The 17606-nt window shown below is 37.2% G+C and overlaps 1 protein-coding gene across 1 annotated transcript; it reads right to left on the reverse strand.

Moving 5' to 3' along the window:
* Positions 1-10103: 10103 nt before the first annotated feature.
* LOC122832137 (protein FAM181B) lies at positions 10104-11838 on the reverse strand. The gene has a single exon (XM_044118611.1). The coding sequence runs from the start codon at positions 11836-11838 to the stop codon at positions 10609-10611; it is 1230 nt and encodes a 409-aa protein (XP_043974546.1). The 3' UTR covers positions 10104-10608.
* Between the last annotated feature and the right edge of the window lie 5768 nt (positions 11839-17606).

Here is a 17606-nt window from a genome sequence, read left to right on the forward strand (position 1 = left end):
AAACTGGCCCTTAACGAATATATGTTTGTCGGGATTACTGTCAAATGTTTCAGTCTCTGTATGGGAAAACTGACATTTGCAGTCCATGTGCAAAAAATAATATTTATAAATATCCACTTACTTGCTTTGACATCATTCCAGATTAATATAGACTGTGTAAAAGTAGTTGAGTATGTCCACACAAATGAACTTTGTGGTGTCATATTTAATTCCTAACAGGACATTGTGATTGTTTTGAAGAAATCTAATTGGCGGAAATAGGTTTTAGCTCTACACTTCACTGCCCCCTATGGGTTTGGCATGTTTAAAACAACACTCAGGAGAATATTTGTGTGGGCTCCTGTGGAAGAAAACTTTTCTGAAACCAATCCCGTATGTACAATGTATCCTTAGCAGGAACTACTTGATTTTTCTTTAAAAATCAGTGAATTTTACTTTATCTTGAGTAAACTGTAAAGCACCATATCAGCAGATGACTTATCATTACTGGCAAGATCTCTTAGGAAACTCAAACACAATTCAACACTCTGAGAGTTGATGTCTTCAAAAGTCAGAATCCCATAAATTATTTGAGTTCCTTCCTGCTTTTATCTTTTTTATTGCTCTTTTAAAAGCGCACAGAGATCTTCTCATTTCAAACGAGACGAAACAAAGCAGTTCACGCTCGCTCCCTGACACTGTCTCTTCCCGTGTGCAGACATCAAACACTTCCAGCAAACCAGACAGCAGATAAACAGCTCGTTAAAAATGGGGGCGCGCCATCATTCGCAGAATGGCATTACTCAACCTGCATCACAATGCAGAACAAACAGGGGGAAAAGACAAACAAACCGAGCAGTCACATCCCAGGATACACCTGGACACAATAATTTATTGGACATTAATCAGATCACCTCAACAGCCAGTGGGGTGTTGAATACAGAAGCATGATGGATCTGAGCCCATGCAGGAGAACTAAAATAAATTGATCACATCGAAGACAACAAAGAGACTGTTATAGAGTGGGAGAACAATGGGACGCTGAAATACGATTTATGCTCCGGCTGACTTTTGAATGAATTTGCTAATTTAATATATTGTACTCCCCTAAAGAGACAGAAAATAGTAATGGGAGGCTTTTGATTCCTGCAAAAACTGAGATAATTATGCATACAGTTTCTTTTATTTAATCTAATTTTCTTCAGATTTAATAGCATTTCTTCTTAGGATAGGGGAAAACACAAAGAAAGCTCAGGCCTTGTGGGGGATGAGAATGCCAAATGCATCTCAGCGGTGTTTGACTTGAACGTAAAAGCTGAACAAACGGAACTGCAGGAGCAGAACAAACAGCTGTCTGGACCGTGTGAATTCACCTGACAAGAGTATCTCTCAGGTCAGCTCACAGAGGCCCACGGTGTGTCCCACACCTGTGAAGGAAGTGTAATCAAAGGTGAATTGCTTAACCTGTTTAAGGTTGGATTGCATAGGTTTATACATTATTATATCTTAAATACACATTTACATTGTTTGTTCTGTTGAGAGGTGCTTTATGTGTGAAAGCCAGGGACAAAAAGGAGTCCACAGTGTCGGACAATGTGTCTCCTTATCAACAATGTCAAGTCAAGTTTAAATCAAGCGTATTTAGACACCACAGTTCAGCAACAAGGCAGTTCAAAAACTTCCAACATGAAAACATACTACAGTGACCAATTATGAAACAAGCAATAAACATTACACTAGCAAATGTACTTCCAAATATGTTGATCAATGTTTCAGTTCTTATGAATCAAAGGTAACTCTAAACGTGTTGGGATTTAGTTTTAATTTAAAGGAATTTCAGTGCTCTAGGAGTTGTCTGGACATTTGTTGAACATTTTTTTGAAAATAACAACTGAATGCTGGTTCTCCATGTTTGCTTCTGGGGATGCAGAGTAGACGAGAACTAGAAGACCTGAGTGGTCTGGAAGATTGATTTAACAACAGCAAATCTCTAATGTATTGTGTTGCTAAACTATTCAGTGATTTTAAAGTTTATTCTCTGAGCTACAGGGAGCTAATGTAAGGACTTTAGAACTGCAGTGATGTGCTTTATTTTTCACGTTTTAGTGAAAACGTGAACAGCAGCTTTCTGGGTCAGCTGCAGCTGTCTGACTTTTTAGGCAGATCTGCAAATGCATGGAGGAGTTTCTGTAGATCTTGCTGGGTCATTAGTTGTTTAATCCTAAAAATGTTCTTCAGTAATTATATTTATTTGTCTCTGAAGGTTCAGGTCTGTGATTGTCTAATAATCTCTGTGTGGATGTGTGAATGTGAATGTGGGCAACTTTCTCACCTCTTATAACACAACACAGTAAAAATCAGTTGCTTATGTCCTGTCAGTTAGTGAAATGTCATCTTTAAAGAAGTTCTTGTGGAGACCTTAAATCTGCAGTAGTCATCCTGAGCAAGTGATGACTGTGGAAAGCAACGGCTACATTTTAATGGGGAGAGATGCTCAGCAGAATCCAGTTCAGTGTGAGTGGCCATCTTTTGAGACTGGATTAAGACTGAGAGGACAGGAAGCAAACATAAAAAAAAAAAATGTTAAATCAATTAGCCAGGAATACCTTCTATGATACAAAAAGACAGAAGACCAATCTAGAAAAATTCACAAGACAGACAAACCTTAGTGCCATGAGTGGCTTTCCGAAAAAAACCAAAAAGAGATTACACAAACTTAATGGCATCAATGGTATTGTGAATGGCTTTAGCCAGAAAAGAGACATGCAAACAGAAAGACTTGGCCAGGAGTAAATTCTATGAAAAGAAAAACAAAGAAGATCTATGAACAAACTATTCAATTCAACCTCAACTAGTTTTAACTAAGAAAAGCTTCTTTGTCAAAAAAGTATGAGATAAAAAATGTGTATTGTGTTCCAGTTCCCCATTTCCTAGTATAACTTCATTGTGTATTTCTTTGGTCTTCAACAAAAGTGGTGAACAAATGTGGTTGAAAAATTGTTTTGTCCCAAAATCATTTTCCAGTTTTTCTCAAAGGCCAGCCCAAGCTTTGGGAGAAATGACAAAAATAGATTTCCCCCAGATTTTTCCTGCAGATATTGGAATATCAATGACTCTGGCATCTTTCACCTCTCATTCCTCCCAAAGGAGGGACTCCAGCAATTATGGTGGAAGAAATCTGCCATTGGTAATGGAATTTTTTTTCTCCGACTCTGAATGATTCTCATGCTTCTCAAGGGATAAGCAGGCGGTATAACACATCTTCATCATCTTAGGACGAATACCACCTAATTTAAATCTTCAAATCACTTCCTGTCCAGAGCATGAGACAAAGATGGAGAAATGGAGGCTCACTTTGATGCAAACATGTCTAAACATTTGCATCTGACAATAGCCAGGGATGCATTTTCTTCCATCAGGAGGACTTGCAGCGGTGAAATAATTGAGGCACTGCTTCATGACATTAAAACTCCATAATTGAGCAGTTTCTGTGGGCCTTGTTGGCAGGCAGCTTTGATGATCTTCACAGAGTAGCATCTATTTTGAGGTGAGAAAGTCACTCACATTCCCACTTAGCATGAAGGCAAGGCAAGAATTTGGAAAAGTAAGTGTTATGAAGCCTTATGTAATGACTGACTGGGCTGCCAATGTAGACAGGGTTTGCATATTTCTGCAAAAGTATTGTGCAGAAATCTTTTGATTGTGCATTTTTATTATCTAAAGACAGAAAAATGAAGCAAATTAAATGTGAGTTTTTGTTTGTCTTTGCTTTGAGGTAGTTGACAGACTTTTAGACGCAGAATATAAAATGGCTGCAGGCTAAGTGGGACCTTAAAGTGTCTCTGCTTATGTTGTTAATTTTGGCATTGAGTACGCTTTCATTACTCAGAAGCTTGAAATATTAATAACAAGGCCAGTAAGAGGAGACTAAGAGAGTAAGTCACAATCAAATTACTTTAGAAAGGACATTTATCAACCAACAGCACTGCAATGTATAGTGCCGCTCCAATGTTTTCAGCTGATCAAGATTACTTTCTTTCTTAAGGAGGAACAGGCTGCACAGAGCATTTCCAGTATGCATTCTCAGCTTGGGAATCCTTAGTTCGTTCTTTTATTATTTAGAAAGACGTGAAAAGATGCGCAAAACCAAATGCATTTTTTTTTAATGCTTGGCAGTTTAATAAATCACTCCAATGCTTTGCAAAAAGAAAAAAGTTGCAAATAATAATATGCTTAATTGAGTTATAAAGGCATGAAACTGTAACAAGACAAATGAGAACTGGTCTGTAGCTGTAAAAGGAGATGTGGCAAACTGAGGACTATTAGTTTGTAATACAATGAGTATCAGTGGAAAATACCTAACAGGATGTGTTAGCTATCAGTTACACATGACTTCTCTGAGTAGTTTAACTTTGCGAACAACCCAGACAGGATTTGACAGAGGAACCTTTAATAATTCAGTGGCTCATGGATCAGTTCTTCGACTAAAGATATTTATCATGTCAAAGCTTTTTGACTTTTTAACTATAGAAGCCTGCTGTAGACAAAGATGGTTCTGAAGGAACTGGATGTCAACAGTCACTGAAACAAAATTGCTGCTTCTCAGAAAAGTTTCACTTCATAAAAGCGAATAAACTTGTTTTTAAAACATAAATGTCTGCCTGCTGAAAAGTATGGTCATGTATTGTACACTATATGCACACAATGCTTGGATGGAGCTCAATTCGCATGAATAACTGCATCAATGCAGCGTTGCATGGGGACGATAAGGCTGTGGCTCTGCTGAGGTGTTAAGAAAACCCAGATTACTTTAATAGCTCATCTGCATTGTTGGGTCTGATAGCTCTCATTTCCCTCTTGACAATATTCCAAAGGTTCTCTATGGGTTCAGGTCAGTTGAATTTACTAGCCTATGGGGCAACGTATATCACGGTCACTGAACCAGCTTTTGGTACCTGCTGTAAAAATATCCTGCTAGATGTCTGTATTGGGTTTTGCACGTTATCATCACTAACTGTGGGAACTTAAAGGTCTCGAGTAATTTGGGAGATTGATATTCAAATGAAATGCAAACTTTATTTTAATATGAAGTCAGGACTTTGGGACTATTCAGCAGCAGTCCATTCCTTTAAACTCCCAGATCAGGAAAGGCACTTTTAGAATCATCTGTGGTTCAGGGATGGCTTAAAACAACAAATGTGACAGTTGTTGCTCATCTCATGTGTGTGTGGTGGTTCTTGAAGCACTCTAACCAAATCCCACACCTCATGAATATCCCTCAAACTCTTGAAAAGCCTTAGCTTTAAAACTTCTAAACACAGACTGCATTTATCCTATTTGCATATATTTCTAAAATGTGTTCTTTCCACTCAACCTTCCATGATGATGTTTAGAGCATTTTGAGAACAGCTAGCTTATTTAAGACTAACTTTTTGTGTTCAATCTTCTTTAAGATGTCAGACTATTTTATTGATCTTATGTAATCTGTATTGTTTTTGTTTTCAATTTCCACGCCCTGCATCAACATTCCAGGCATACCATATAAGGAAACTGATTGCCTACATGTGCCATCACGTTTTGCTCCACAAAAAGATATTTGAGGAAGGAATCCTAACTGTGATGAAATATGAACTCTGTTGGTATGACCTTGTCCTTCTGGATGATGTGAATTTGAAAGTGTGTGTGTGAATCAGTGTGTCTGCTGGGGTTTGTTTGTAGAAAAATGTAAAAATGTACATTGCATATTTTTCTGGAATTTTCTCAGACAATGTTCTGTTTTCATCATGTGTGTATTATAATCATTCAAATGAACAAAAATAAGCACATCAAATTTATCAGCATGAAATGACTCAATTTGAGTTTCACCTTCAACTTGAAATACTGATTTTAATTTACTTTTCAATAAAATATTAGATAATTAAAATGCCAATGCACTTAACTAGTTAAGTACACCCTCAAAAAGATGAAAAATATGTTAAAAATTAGTTCCAATTACCAAACCCCCACATTAATTTTATGAATACATGTTGAGTTTTTTACATTGAAACACATTGCACAAGAAGCAAGTGAAACAGTTTAAGTCTCCCTGCCAATTTAGAAGCTTGGATTGAAAATGTGTCGGTCAATATAATTTTCTAGAGATGAAAATTTTAGAGTTGTGTTGTCTGTAATGGATCTAAGACTTTTGTCTGCTGCACAGCTTTTTATTATCATCCTTAACAAATACACACAGAGCAAGCTCGCAACACCCTGAGGGGAAAAGAACAATGCTTAAACGCTGAATAAAATAAATTCAAAATGAAAAGTGTTGAGGCTTCAAAATACAAGTGCTAAAAGATGTCCTCCACAGTAAGTACACTGTGAGTGAGTCTGTCTGAAATCTCATATTGGAGAAAAGTAAAAGATCAAGCCAAGGATGAAATATTAATATAAAGTGAATGTTTACAAACCACCTTTTCTTGTGACCACTGTGTCTTTTTTTCAGGCTTTAGAAAGGATCCTACTGATTCTGGCTGTTACCACTGGTGGGTGGAAAAATGTAGCGTGAGCTCTAAAGTCACATCTCCATTAAGCATCTGTTGGTGAATGTCATGGGTAGGTCGAAGGTTGCCCACAACATATTTCATGATGAAACATTTTTTCAGATTTGTATGTCTGAAGTTGTTTGGTGCTGACAATTTATTTCAAGAGTATAGCAGGAAATCTTTAAAAAGAACCAAAAGGAAGAACGTTTGGTCAGAGAGATGCTCTCTTTAGAAATTATTTGCCAAGTTACAACAGATATGCAGCATTTTAGAGTAGGTGGGTAGAGGCAGGCGTAATATTCTCACAATATAACCTTGAGTAACAATATGAGTTTCTCAGGATCATAGTGTTTGCACAAAATATGTAAACAAAATATAATTAAATTGATATTGCAGCTTTTATTCCAAAAAAAGTAACTTTCACTTCTACTTCTAAAATGTCAGAGCTTACTGATCCCTAGATTTATCAACACATAGACTTAAACAATAACCTAAAGAAGAGCAAAATTTTGTTTTCAAAAGTAAAAAATCCAAACAGATAATTTTGTATTTCTTTTAAGCATGAAAAAAAAGAATTTTATTGTATTTATTCTGTTTATTTTCTTTTTGCAGCCAATGCACAAGCATACAGGCACCATAATATTAGTTCATAGACCTGGAGAAAACTAGTCACTCTGATACCTTTTCTAGAATGTCACTGAAGAATATGAAAACTATGGCAATATTTTATGGTTATGAACCTCTACGGTCACTGGTGGTATCTGCTAAATCCTAAACCAAAAGTACAGCCCTTTAGCGTTGCTAGGATACGCCTTAAGGCAGAGCAGGAATTTGTTAACAGCACCAGCAAAGTTTGCTGGTAAAATAAGTAAAGACCAGAAAAAAAATGCACATGGGGAAAAAATACATGTTCCCATGCGGGAATGTGTAAGGGGGAATGTATAAAAGGAGAACTGCAAGATCTGTCAATGTAAATGTTTATTCAGTCACCAAGGATTTGCAGGAGAAGACAGAGTAGAACATTTCTGAGATGCTCTGATCAATATTTTAAAATCTGTCTACTGTTTACTGCTCATAGGGCCAAAAACTATTAAAAAATATTAAAATTTAAAAATTAGGATACCAATGAAACATAAGGTAAAATTGGAATGTATTAAACAGCAGCAATAAATAACTATGACTATTATAGCAATCTGACAAAACTCATGCAGAAGGCAAAGAAGTAAGCAGAATATGTTGCTACAATTAAACTTAACATTCACAAATTTAAAACCTGCTCAACATCTGTCTCAATTCCTCTATGGGAGTTTTTCAAAGTGGGAGGTCATCAGGAGGCTATCAGGGAAATATGGAAGAAGGTGAACAAAAAAAAACAAAACAGAAATGTAATCTCAAATTTTTGATCATATAAGTTTTAGTTATAAAATATAACCTGTTTTTATCAACATTGTAAAATATAAGCTAAAATAACTTATCACAATGTTATTTGCTCTGCTCATCCTTCTTTTTGGCTGCCGGTCAAATTTATGAAGCTGTTTTGCTCTTCTGGATAGCATAGCAACCGCGAAACTGACAAGTTTCAAGGAAAAAGACAGATGGAATCGTCCAACGATCCTGGTATCAAAGACACTGCTGAAAAAAACCCTAAGAACTCATGGCCAACTAAAATCAGAAGGTATAATAAGCAATGTAATTATTGAATGGAGTAAAAAAATGAAGACAAAAAAAGAATAACGTTTTAAAATGATTTAAAATGATTCTTCAGATATTTTGTTGCTTTGTTTATGAGACTGCAAAGGGGTCCCTAATGAAAACTTAATCCTGTTTGGGATGCCCTGACCTTTGCCATTCATTTTCTACATACATTATCTGCAGTGGAAATCATCAGTTTTAGCTGCTTTGTATGTGTATCTATGCAAAATATTTTGTCAGATTTTTTTTTTTAAACAGAATATTCCAGTTTCAATATTCCTATGCGCAAAATCTCAGAAGTCGTTAATCACTTGGACAAACACAGCATCTCCAGCGTACTATTTATCAAATCAAAGCAGGATACAGTTCTTGTGCCATCAGTGCGACCTAATCTGAATGTATTAGCCAGTGTCAACTCTGGAACAGAAAATCCATATGCGTCCTGTGTGTGTACTTCAGTGTACAGAAAGATAAAATGATGCTCTGTCCCTGTGTGTGATGTATTATAGTAATGAACAATTTGCTAATCAAGCCAACTGGCATGAGGCAAACCACAGGTCTTGCAGAACATGTCTTCAAAGTGGAGTATTAGATCAATTTTTGTGCTCAAAAGACTGAGCATTTTGGGAGAATCCTTCTCAAATGGGAGTAGTATAAAAACAGTGATTAAATATCAATTTTAACAACTGCTCATATTTCTCCAAATCTATTTTTATAATGCCAGCAGACATTCGATGAAGAACTCGGTTTTTACTATACAAGACTACAATGATATGCAAAACATCATACATCATTTATGGCCAGATGGGAGTGGTGGGGAAGTCCTTCCATGAACCATTACTGCCATCTAGTGCATGTGTGAAGGAAAAGTATGCATGCAAATGGCCAAGAAATCAATAAAATTGGATGAGAAATAGGCATAAATCTGAAATTTTGGATCATGTCTTGCTTCTGTCTACTGACAAGCTTTACAAAGAAACTAATTTTATTTTCCACTAGGTCACTGTTTTAATGACCCTGGTATCAAGTAAACTAAAAATTATTTTCATTGTTTAAGAGAAATATAAAACCCCAGATCCAACAATGCAGATCAACTGAAGTTTCCTTTTAAAGCAAGCTGGACCTCTTTATCATCACCACACAATGATACTTTAATGCCGTAATTCATGTAAAAGCAGTTGAGGCTGAGTACTGAGTGCAGATACTGTACAACATATGGATGCCCATTTCAATAAGCTGAGATTTCTCTATTAAAAATTCCTTTTTTATTGTTTTCACATAATACATTTTCTAAGAAACTAAATTTGTTTTCATGAGCGATAAGCTCTAATATCTAAAATAAAAAGAAATAAAGGTTTGAAATAAATCTGAATCAGTTTTTTGTGTTCTTGGCCTTTGTCGCGTGCCAACTGAAGATTACAAATAGGGCTGATTGTGGCAGAATATATTGATAAAACTACCCATTAAATTGTTAAAATATTACTAACTGCATTCTATTTCTTTGTAGAATTAAATATTAAACATCTTTTCATATTAATTTCTTTTGGCTCTACACAGATATAACTGCATTGATTTGATTGACAAGATCATATTTAAGCACACAACTGTTATCTTAAAAGTATTATTTCTCAGAGGGCCACATAAAAAGTTATGGTGGGCCAGATTTGGTCCCCAGGCCTTGAGTTTTTACACATATGCACTAACTTATCAAACTTTGTGCTATGGGTTAAAACTGTTACAAAAAACAACGCCACTAGGGGGCGCCTGTATGTTTTGTAATTTTGTTGTCTGTTTTTATCATAAGAGGCCTGTAAATTCAACACTAGAACCGCATTGAGGTAGAATGCAGTTGTAGTCACTGAGTGAAAAATTGTGTTACACTTATCCACAATAAGCAGGAAACAGACACACCAATAAAGACCAGCTTTATTTTGTCCTGTTACAATAGCTAGATACAATAAATGCCTTCCCAAAAGGGGACGAAAAGTGTTCAGTTAACCAGCTGAAAATAAATTCTGAATACATTTCTGGTAGACAAACACACAGAGTCGTCATTGTTTTAGCAATAATTAGTTTCCCTCTTTCTGTGCTGCTGCACAGACCTTTACTAATAAAGTTGGAAAAGTGCATCTGTTGTTTAGTTCAGCTTCTTCACTGTTAATATCAGCCACTATAGGACAAACTGATGTGTCAAGCAGGATAAACATCACTGTCACCTTACAGTTAGATCCTTTCAGAAAGTCTTTGTTAATTGCCTGAGATGGAAAAAAAAAATCCACACATGAAGTTCTTGATGTTTTATAAAATGTGTCTTTCATAGACGCAACATGAAAACGGTGTCCCAGTTGCAGTGTTAATGAAAATCAAAGTGTCTTCCTCTACTGTTAGAACAGTCTGTAAGCTTTTCAGTTTCTCATAGACATGAAAAATTTGTTTTGTTATATCCACCATTTAACTCATAGGCAACCTGAGATATGGAGCAGTCTGGAAAGAAGTTGGGGAAGGTCAAAGTGCACAGTCCGTTGTCGTCTAAGGGCACAGGAGTGTCCTCAGCCTGACTATAGACTGGAGGCTGCGGTGGACCTGACCGCAGACCCTCCGAGGGTTTTTTACACGGTCCAGAGCAGTTAGTCCAGGGTTCGGCGTAGAGGAGACCACCAACTAAATGGTCATAGGAAGCAGGGTCCAGGCCTCCTAGGTCTGGTTGCCCCCTCAAAGGCACGCCCTGATAAATGTCCTGCTCGTTCACCATGTTGCTGTAGTCGGGTCCCAGGAGCTCAAAGAAGTCTGCGGCCTCCGGGTTGCCCCGTTCCAAGTCCTTCAGCGTCATCCCAGACGTGGAGCTAACTCTGGAGCAGTTGGCAGGCTCGGTAAAGAAAGACGGAGGCAGATTACGGTGCCTCATGGGGGGCTTCTTTGCTTTCTCCCCCCTTATTTCCTTGACAGGGCTGAAGAGAGCAGCCAAGCTCTTGCTTTGCAGGTTGGCCTGACCCCCCTCTCGTTTCTGTAGAGTTTTACTCTGCAAAGGGCCCTGCTGACTCACCGGGGAACCCTGTCTTTTCACTGGGGCTTCTGATGTATTCCCTGGTGTTATAATACCAGTGCAGCGTTTGATCTGCTTCTGCAGATACTTCCTGTGGTTGACTTTCCTTTTGGACTTCACCGGCTTGTCCAGAGCCAGCTTGATGTTGCTGGAGGCTGAGTCTATGAAGCTCAGCAGGTCCCTGGTGGTCTCTTTGAAGTCTTCGTCATTCTCTGCCTCGCACAGCAGACTCCCATCCAGACTCTTTTCCACGTCGTACTCCATCACAGAATCGGGGAAGCAAAAACTCATAAACTGAGGGTTCATGATTGCAGTTTGAACCGCCATAACTCTGTCAAGCCCGGCGGCTACACCTGTGGCATCCACTGTGATCCCTGAACTGAAAGTTTCTTCAAAGCATGACTTTGTTCGGCGGATAAACACCTGCTCCTGATGCTGCTCGTGAAGTTTCCATAAACAATTCAGATTGGAAGTGACGGCCACTGAGGATGAGGAAGGGGATCTTTCAGGGGGCAGGACCGATGATGTCAGAACATCAAAGAGGAGGAGCGAAGGGAAACCAGGGAACTTAACTCTTTGCTTGTGCCCAACCACCTGCATCTAAGAGGGATTTGTCTGAAATTTCCTACTGAGCAGAAGACAATGTGCTCTGTCAGAGAGCTCCTCCACTGGTTTTACTGTCAGTGTGTGTACTCTGAACCATGACAGCTATTGTGGAACTGTTGGATATGACTGTAATAGTGAGAAGAAAAGGCTTTTTAAGCCCCATTTGATGGCATGTTTTATTTTCTTTTGCAACTAAAAAGCAGTCACTAAACACAATTCCAAAAAAATTGCTTAACCAGTCGAATGCCAAAAATAGCACTACAAAAATAAATTAATAAATTTATATATATATATCCCCTTTAATGCTCATTTTCACACCTTCAGGGACTCTGAAGGGGCCGACCATCTCTCTCCCCATGATTTCGGCCCAAAAAAATGACTCCGCCACCTCGTTGCTGACGTCACAGCCATGTTGGGATGTGGTGGCCATCCACCACCAATCCACTACTGCGTCCATCTGGACCTTCCAGGGTTGCACAGCAGTCATCAGTGAACAAGCCTGATTGAAAATTAATCTTCATGTACGGCTGGGCCCACTGCGACCGTTTCCACTTGTGAGCACTGATTAGGGGTAACCAAATAGTAGGTTCATACACCCCAAGCCTCTGGAGGATCCTTCACCTTGAGGTTCCAGAGGCACCAGCAGTTTCAAATAACTGTTTGCTGCTTTGTAAGGGCATTTTATCAGCTCTCTAAATCTGATGAATTTGTCTAACAGAAACCTTCCTCATTATGCCTTTATCCGTACAAACAAATCTTTGTTCTGAATCAGCCACAAATCTCTTCACAGTATAATGCTTCAGTATTTGTTAAATATCTAATGTTTTCATAACTGGTCATACAGCACTACACTATCTGATGATATTCATCAGCAGATAGATCCTTTATCTTTTCCATATTACTTGAAACCTGTGGCCTGCTTAATAATGTGGAACATCCTTCTTAAGTAGATTTCCTTTAACTGAGCTCACCAGACAAACTAATCAACCAGCTCTCTGAAATTAATTACAGTGTAAATCCAATTTGCATAATAATTTAGAATATATATATATATATATATATATATATATATATATATATATATATATATATATATATATATATATATATATATATATATATATATACGTATATATATTTAAAGCCATTTCTTCTCACTATTACAGTCAATAGTTGCCTTTGTAACCCTTAAAGGTAATTGCAAATGGATCAGGTAATCAAATGTACGATAATTATCAGAGAAAGACAATCTGTCAACTCAAAAAGTTGTCAGAATCCAAGACCAACATAATACAACAGCCATGTTTTTTAAGTGCCATTTAAGTATTTGAACTGGAAAACAAAACATTTTTACTATACAAAGACACAGAAAGATTTCCCAAAATCCTGGGGATTATCAAGATGTTTTTGACAAATGTAAGAGTACTATATTCTTTTTTGTCAGCTGTGAGTTTTGTCTTGAAACTTCTCAATAGCGGCTATTTTTGTCTAGTTTAACTATAAATTAACCATAACTAACATAAATGAGACCAACAAGGCTTTAAATGTTCTTTTTTTATATAGTTCAGGATTATGGCTCTATGTTTTCCAAATCCCTGAATATGGAGTTGTAAACCTTTCAAAACTTGTTGATGTCAATTCATTTCTCCTCTTTAATGTTTTAAAGGAGTATGTAATGTTTCTGCTTTTGGGGGGCTATTTGACCTACTTTATGTTATCAGAAAGGTTTTATTTATGCTGGTATGGGTGGATCAGGCCAGGTTGGTTTGGATAACCTTTTTCACTTAAGCCATCATTTTTTTCTTTCTCCATTTACTTTGGTAATGTTTATCTGGTAAAATATGTCTATGGACGCAAGCAAAAACATAAGAGTTTTCCTCAAAACTGCTAAAACCAAATGAATTTTTAAGATAGAAAACATCAAAGACAAGGAGGAAATTAATTTTTGCTTAAAGCGACAAAAATATGTGATCAATTCATAAAAAGCTGAATTTTCTGATATCAGTTTTTGTTTTAGGCTTTTAGGGGCTTATTTGTAATTTCATTACTTACTAAGTTGAAAACTGAAGGTATACAGTAGCAAAAAGTTGCTTCTTTTCTGTGGGAAAATCTTTGTCCCCAAACAGATGCCAGTATGTTGGAGAATCTTCCCCAACTGCTTGCTTGTTGTCTTAATCTGCTCATGGCAAAAGTTGATTTCTAGTGCATTCCCAGGCCAGTGGGAATTTCTGCCCTGGCCTGACAGCTATTATGGGCCGCCTTTGACATAAAGCCCTAGCGGGGTCTAAATAGCCCTCTATTCTTTGGGCAGCACTGAAAGGGAGCTTTGTGCCAGAGATTCATTAAATTGCACCTCACAGCCCCTTCGTAAAACGGGTCTCAATAATGAACAGTCGATTTAACTAGAAAAGCTGCCGGAGCTGTTAAATTAAAGGGGAATAAAGTGCAGTTCGGGCTCAGTGTGCCAGAAGAAATGTTGACCCTAAGAAATCCTGGGTATGAAACTTCTGCTGTAAACAATCACGTATTTACAGGAAGTTTCATGGCCAGCGCTGAATACAAGGGAGGATGTGTCTAACAGCCAGACAGTCTGGTTGCCAGCACTTACTTTATTTTCTAGTACATTCTGAACCTGAAAAATGGTGTAATTTACTTTTAATGTATCTAGTAAATAGCATTTGTTCCTATGTCTCCAACCATTTGATAGAAATATTTTTTTCTCTTTTTCTAGGACAGAAAAAAATAGAACAGGTCAATAAATTTACAGAAGCTCTGAGTTGTTTAAGTGTTTGAATGATAAAAATCGGTGAAGCAGAGCAAAATTCTTTCTTATGTTAATTCCCAGGCAGAAAGGAGATTATGCAACCAGTTGGCCAACACAACTCTGCTGACTGAAAGGAAACCGACAAACAAGACCAAATGTGAAGAATAATTTGGACCGTTGCAGCTCAGATGTACAGTGGTTTAAAAAGACACACCCCTTGAATTTTTCAACGTTTTGTCATGCTACAACAGCCTTCGATGGATTTTATTCAAATTTCTTGTGATAGAGCACTACAAGGTTGTCCATAAAAATAAAATAAACAACATGTTTTACAAGCTGAATTTTTCAAATAAAACTCTAAAAAAATGTATCATGAAGACCAATAAATAAATAAGTATTTATTTTAGAGGCAGCACAATAATTAAGACTCATTTAAAGCTTTGCCTTCCCATAGCAAAACAACCCTAAATGTATGAATGGCCCAGTCAAAGTTTGGACTTTTAATTCAATTGGGAACCAATGACACAACTTGGAATTATATGTACACAAATCCAGAAATGGGAATTTTTACCTGCTTCACAATTGAACACCAATTCATTTTGGAATATCAAATTGTGACAAAGTGGTTAAGATTGTATTTATTTACTTGTCCCTTAAGCATATTTCTAATTTATTTAATCTGTTTTGATCATGATTTAACATTGGTGTTGTCATTTTGCTTCCCTTACTGTTATAGGTTTTTTTGTGGTGACATTATGTTACAGTTTACATTTATGCACATTTACAAAGCTAACATAACTGAAACATCAACTAATTAGTTTTTTTCTCCAGTTACACGGTAAATTTCTCGTACATTTATTTTTTTGTTTGTTGAAACTCACCTCTGTTCAAATCCTACCGCTGGAACAGGTGTACAGGAGGGGCCGGCCCGCTACTTCCTGTTTATGATGTCATTGATTGCATCACCAGACGCAACCAAATGGAGTGTTTTCTTTTCATATAGCATTATTTATCCTCTTTAAAGTACCCTTCTGAGTTTAATGTCTTCTGGTTTTTACTTTTCAGACCATTTAGTTGTGTAGGTAAGCTTGTAACCGCAGATTAATAACTTTATTTACTTTTCTTTGTGTAAATTTTGTTGCTTGGTTTAATCTGTTTTCTAATGGTACAGACCAATGAGGTCCAGCTGTGTTATCAAGTCTGTATAAAACTAAGATTTTAGCTACTGGAAGTTTAAAATTTCAGATAATAAAATCCACCATGAACAAACTGGTGGTTTTTATACTAATGACCTTCCTTGGGGTTGTATCTGCTCACACAGATATATTCCAATAAAATACTTCTTCTATGCATGCAATGTGATGTAAAAGAAAAGAAAAAAAAATTATTTTTAAGGCATTATTTCTTTAAACATAATCTAAGATAAAATACAAAGTGAAGACAAAAGAAAAAATGCAGCTTGCAAACACAACATATCAGATTTGTAAAGGGAATGCTAAAATTAATTTTACTAGCAGCACAGTTTTGGCAAAATGACATCATTCCAGTCGTGGCAGCCATTAACCCCCTCCCATTTTTACCCTTGTCAGGGGGTCTTGGCTTTTATGCTGGTAGGTCATTCAGACCACAGAGCCTGACACACAGGTCCCGGAAACAAGTTTCTATTGTTGCGCTAAAGCTGTGAGGATGGGAGGGGAAGGGTAGGTGCAGATCGACTCAAAAATAGAAATAGAGACCACAGCTTAGGAGGTCTAATGTAGTTTGTACACTGAAAATATTCTGGTAAATTAATTTTTAGTTCTTTGCTGCATTAAACAGTAACTAACGTTTTATGGGGAACATTACTTTGCAAATTAATTTATTTCCCCAGTTGATCCTCGTCCTGCTTAAGAAATTTTACTAATTCAGCAGAACCAAATTCTAAAGAGGTGAGAGGGGACAATGTGAAGTGACATCCACAAGCTTAACCTCATCCTAATAGTGTGTGGTCTCCATCTAAGCAGGGACATACTCAAGAGCTTGAGCTCAAGCGAATACTAATAACACCTCTGATTGATGACAATTGTCAGGGAGCTAAAAAAAAAAAAAAAAAAGAGCCGCCAAATTAATGACCTCTCAAAGTCCTGAGAAACGTTTTTAGAAGGCCATTTAGTGCTAGAGACCCCATCCTCCCCCGTGTTTAACTCTGCTTCTTTCCACTTAGGAAATTCATTTGAGGCTGTGACAAAATGCTTAAAATCTGTCTTTGTTTCTCGTTGTGAAAAAATACATTGACATACCAGACATTTTGCCCTCCATGGGTCATGTTTGTGTCAGGAACTTTAGCTTTAGAAGGTTAAAAGTGTGAAGTGAAACAGTCAAAAAAAAAAAGAAAAAAAAAACTGATTGTAAACAGTCTCTGGGTACCTGCATCATCTCACTGCATCACTTTTAACCTTCCAACAACCCCTCTCAGTCTCTGCAGCACTGTTGGAAATATATTAATATAACTAGCAGGGGAGGAGAGGGGGGGACTAGAGTCTACAGGCTGTCCTGGTCCCACAATTTCGACTTTTAATAGCAGCTGGTGAATGAATGCGTGCCAAGGGGAATCCCACAGGTTGGTCCGCAGGGGTAAGGTCAGCAACCGTAACCGCAATAACCTCCCACCACTTGCTTTATTGGCCTCCTCCGATTGGGTTTTTATTAAATCTCAAGGATGTGCATTTGTTCTCGCTTGGTGGAAATTGAACTTTATGGCCTCATCTTTTTCATAAACATGACAAAAGAGGCTCCTCAGAAGGATAAAGTCACATCTCTATCAAAGGCTAATTAAAAGGAGATACAGTAACTTGCAAAAGTATTTATACATAAAGGGTACGTGGTTTTTAACGTTCTAAAGTAATAGTTTTAGAGTGGTGTGGCTTTCATTTGGTTTCACCCCCTTTTACACTGTCACCCCTAAGTAGAACCCAGTAAAACAAACTGCCTTCAAAAGTTATGTATCTAGTAAGAAGGA

The sequence above is a fragment of the Gambusia affinis genome, linkage group LG06 (assembly GCF_019740435.1).
Source record: "Gambusia affinis linkage group LG06, SWU_Gaff_1.0, whole genome shotgun sequence".
Taxonomy (NCBI): domain Eukaryota; kingdom Metazoa; phylum Chordata; class Actinopteri; order Cyprinodontiformes; family Poeciliidae; genus Gambusia; species Gambusia affinis.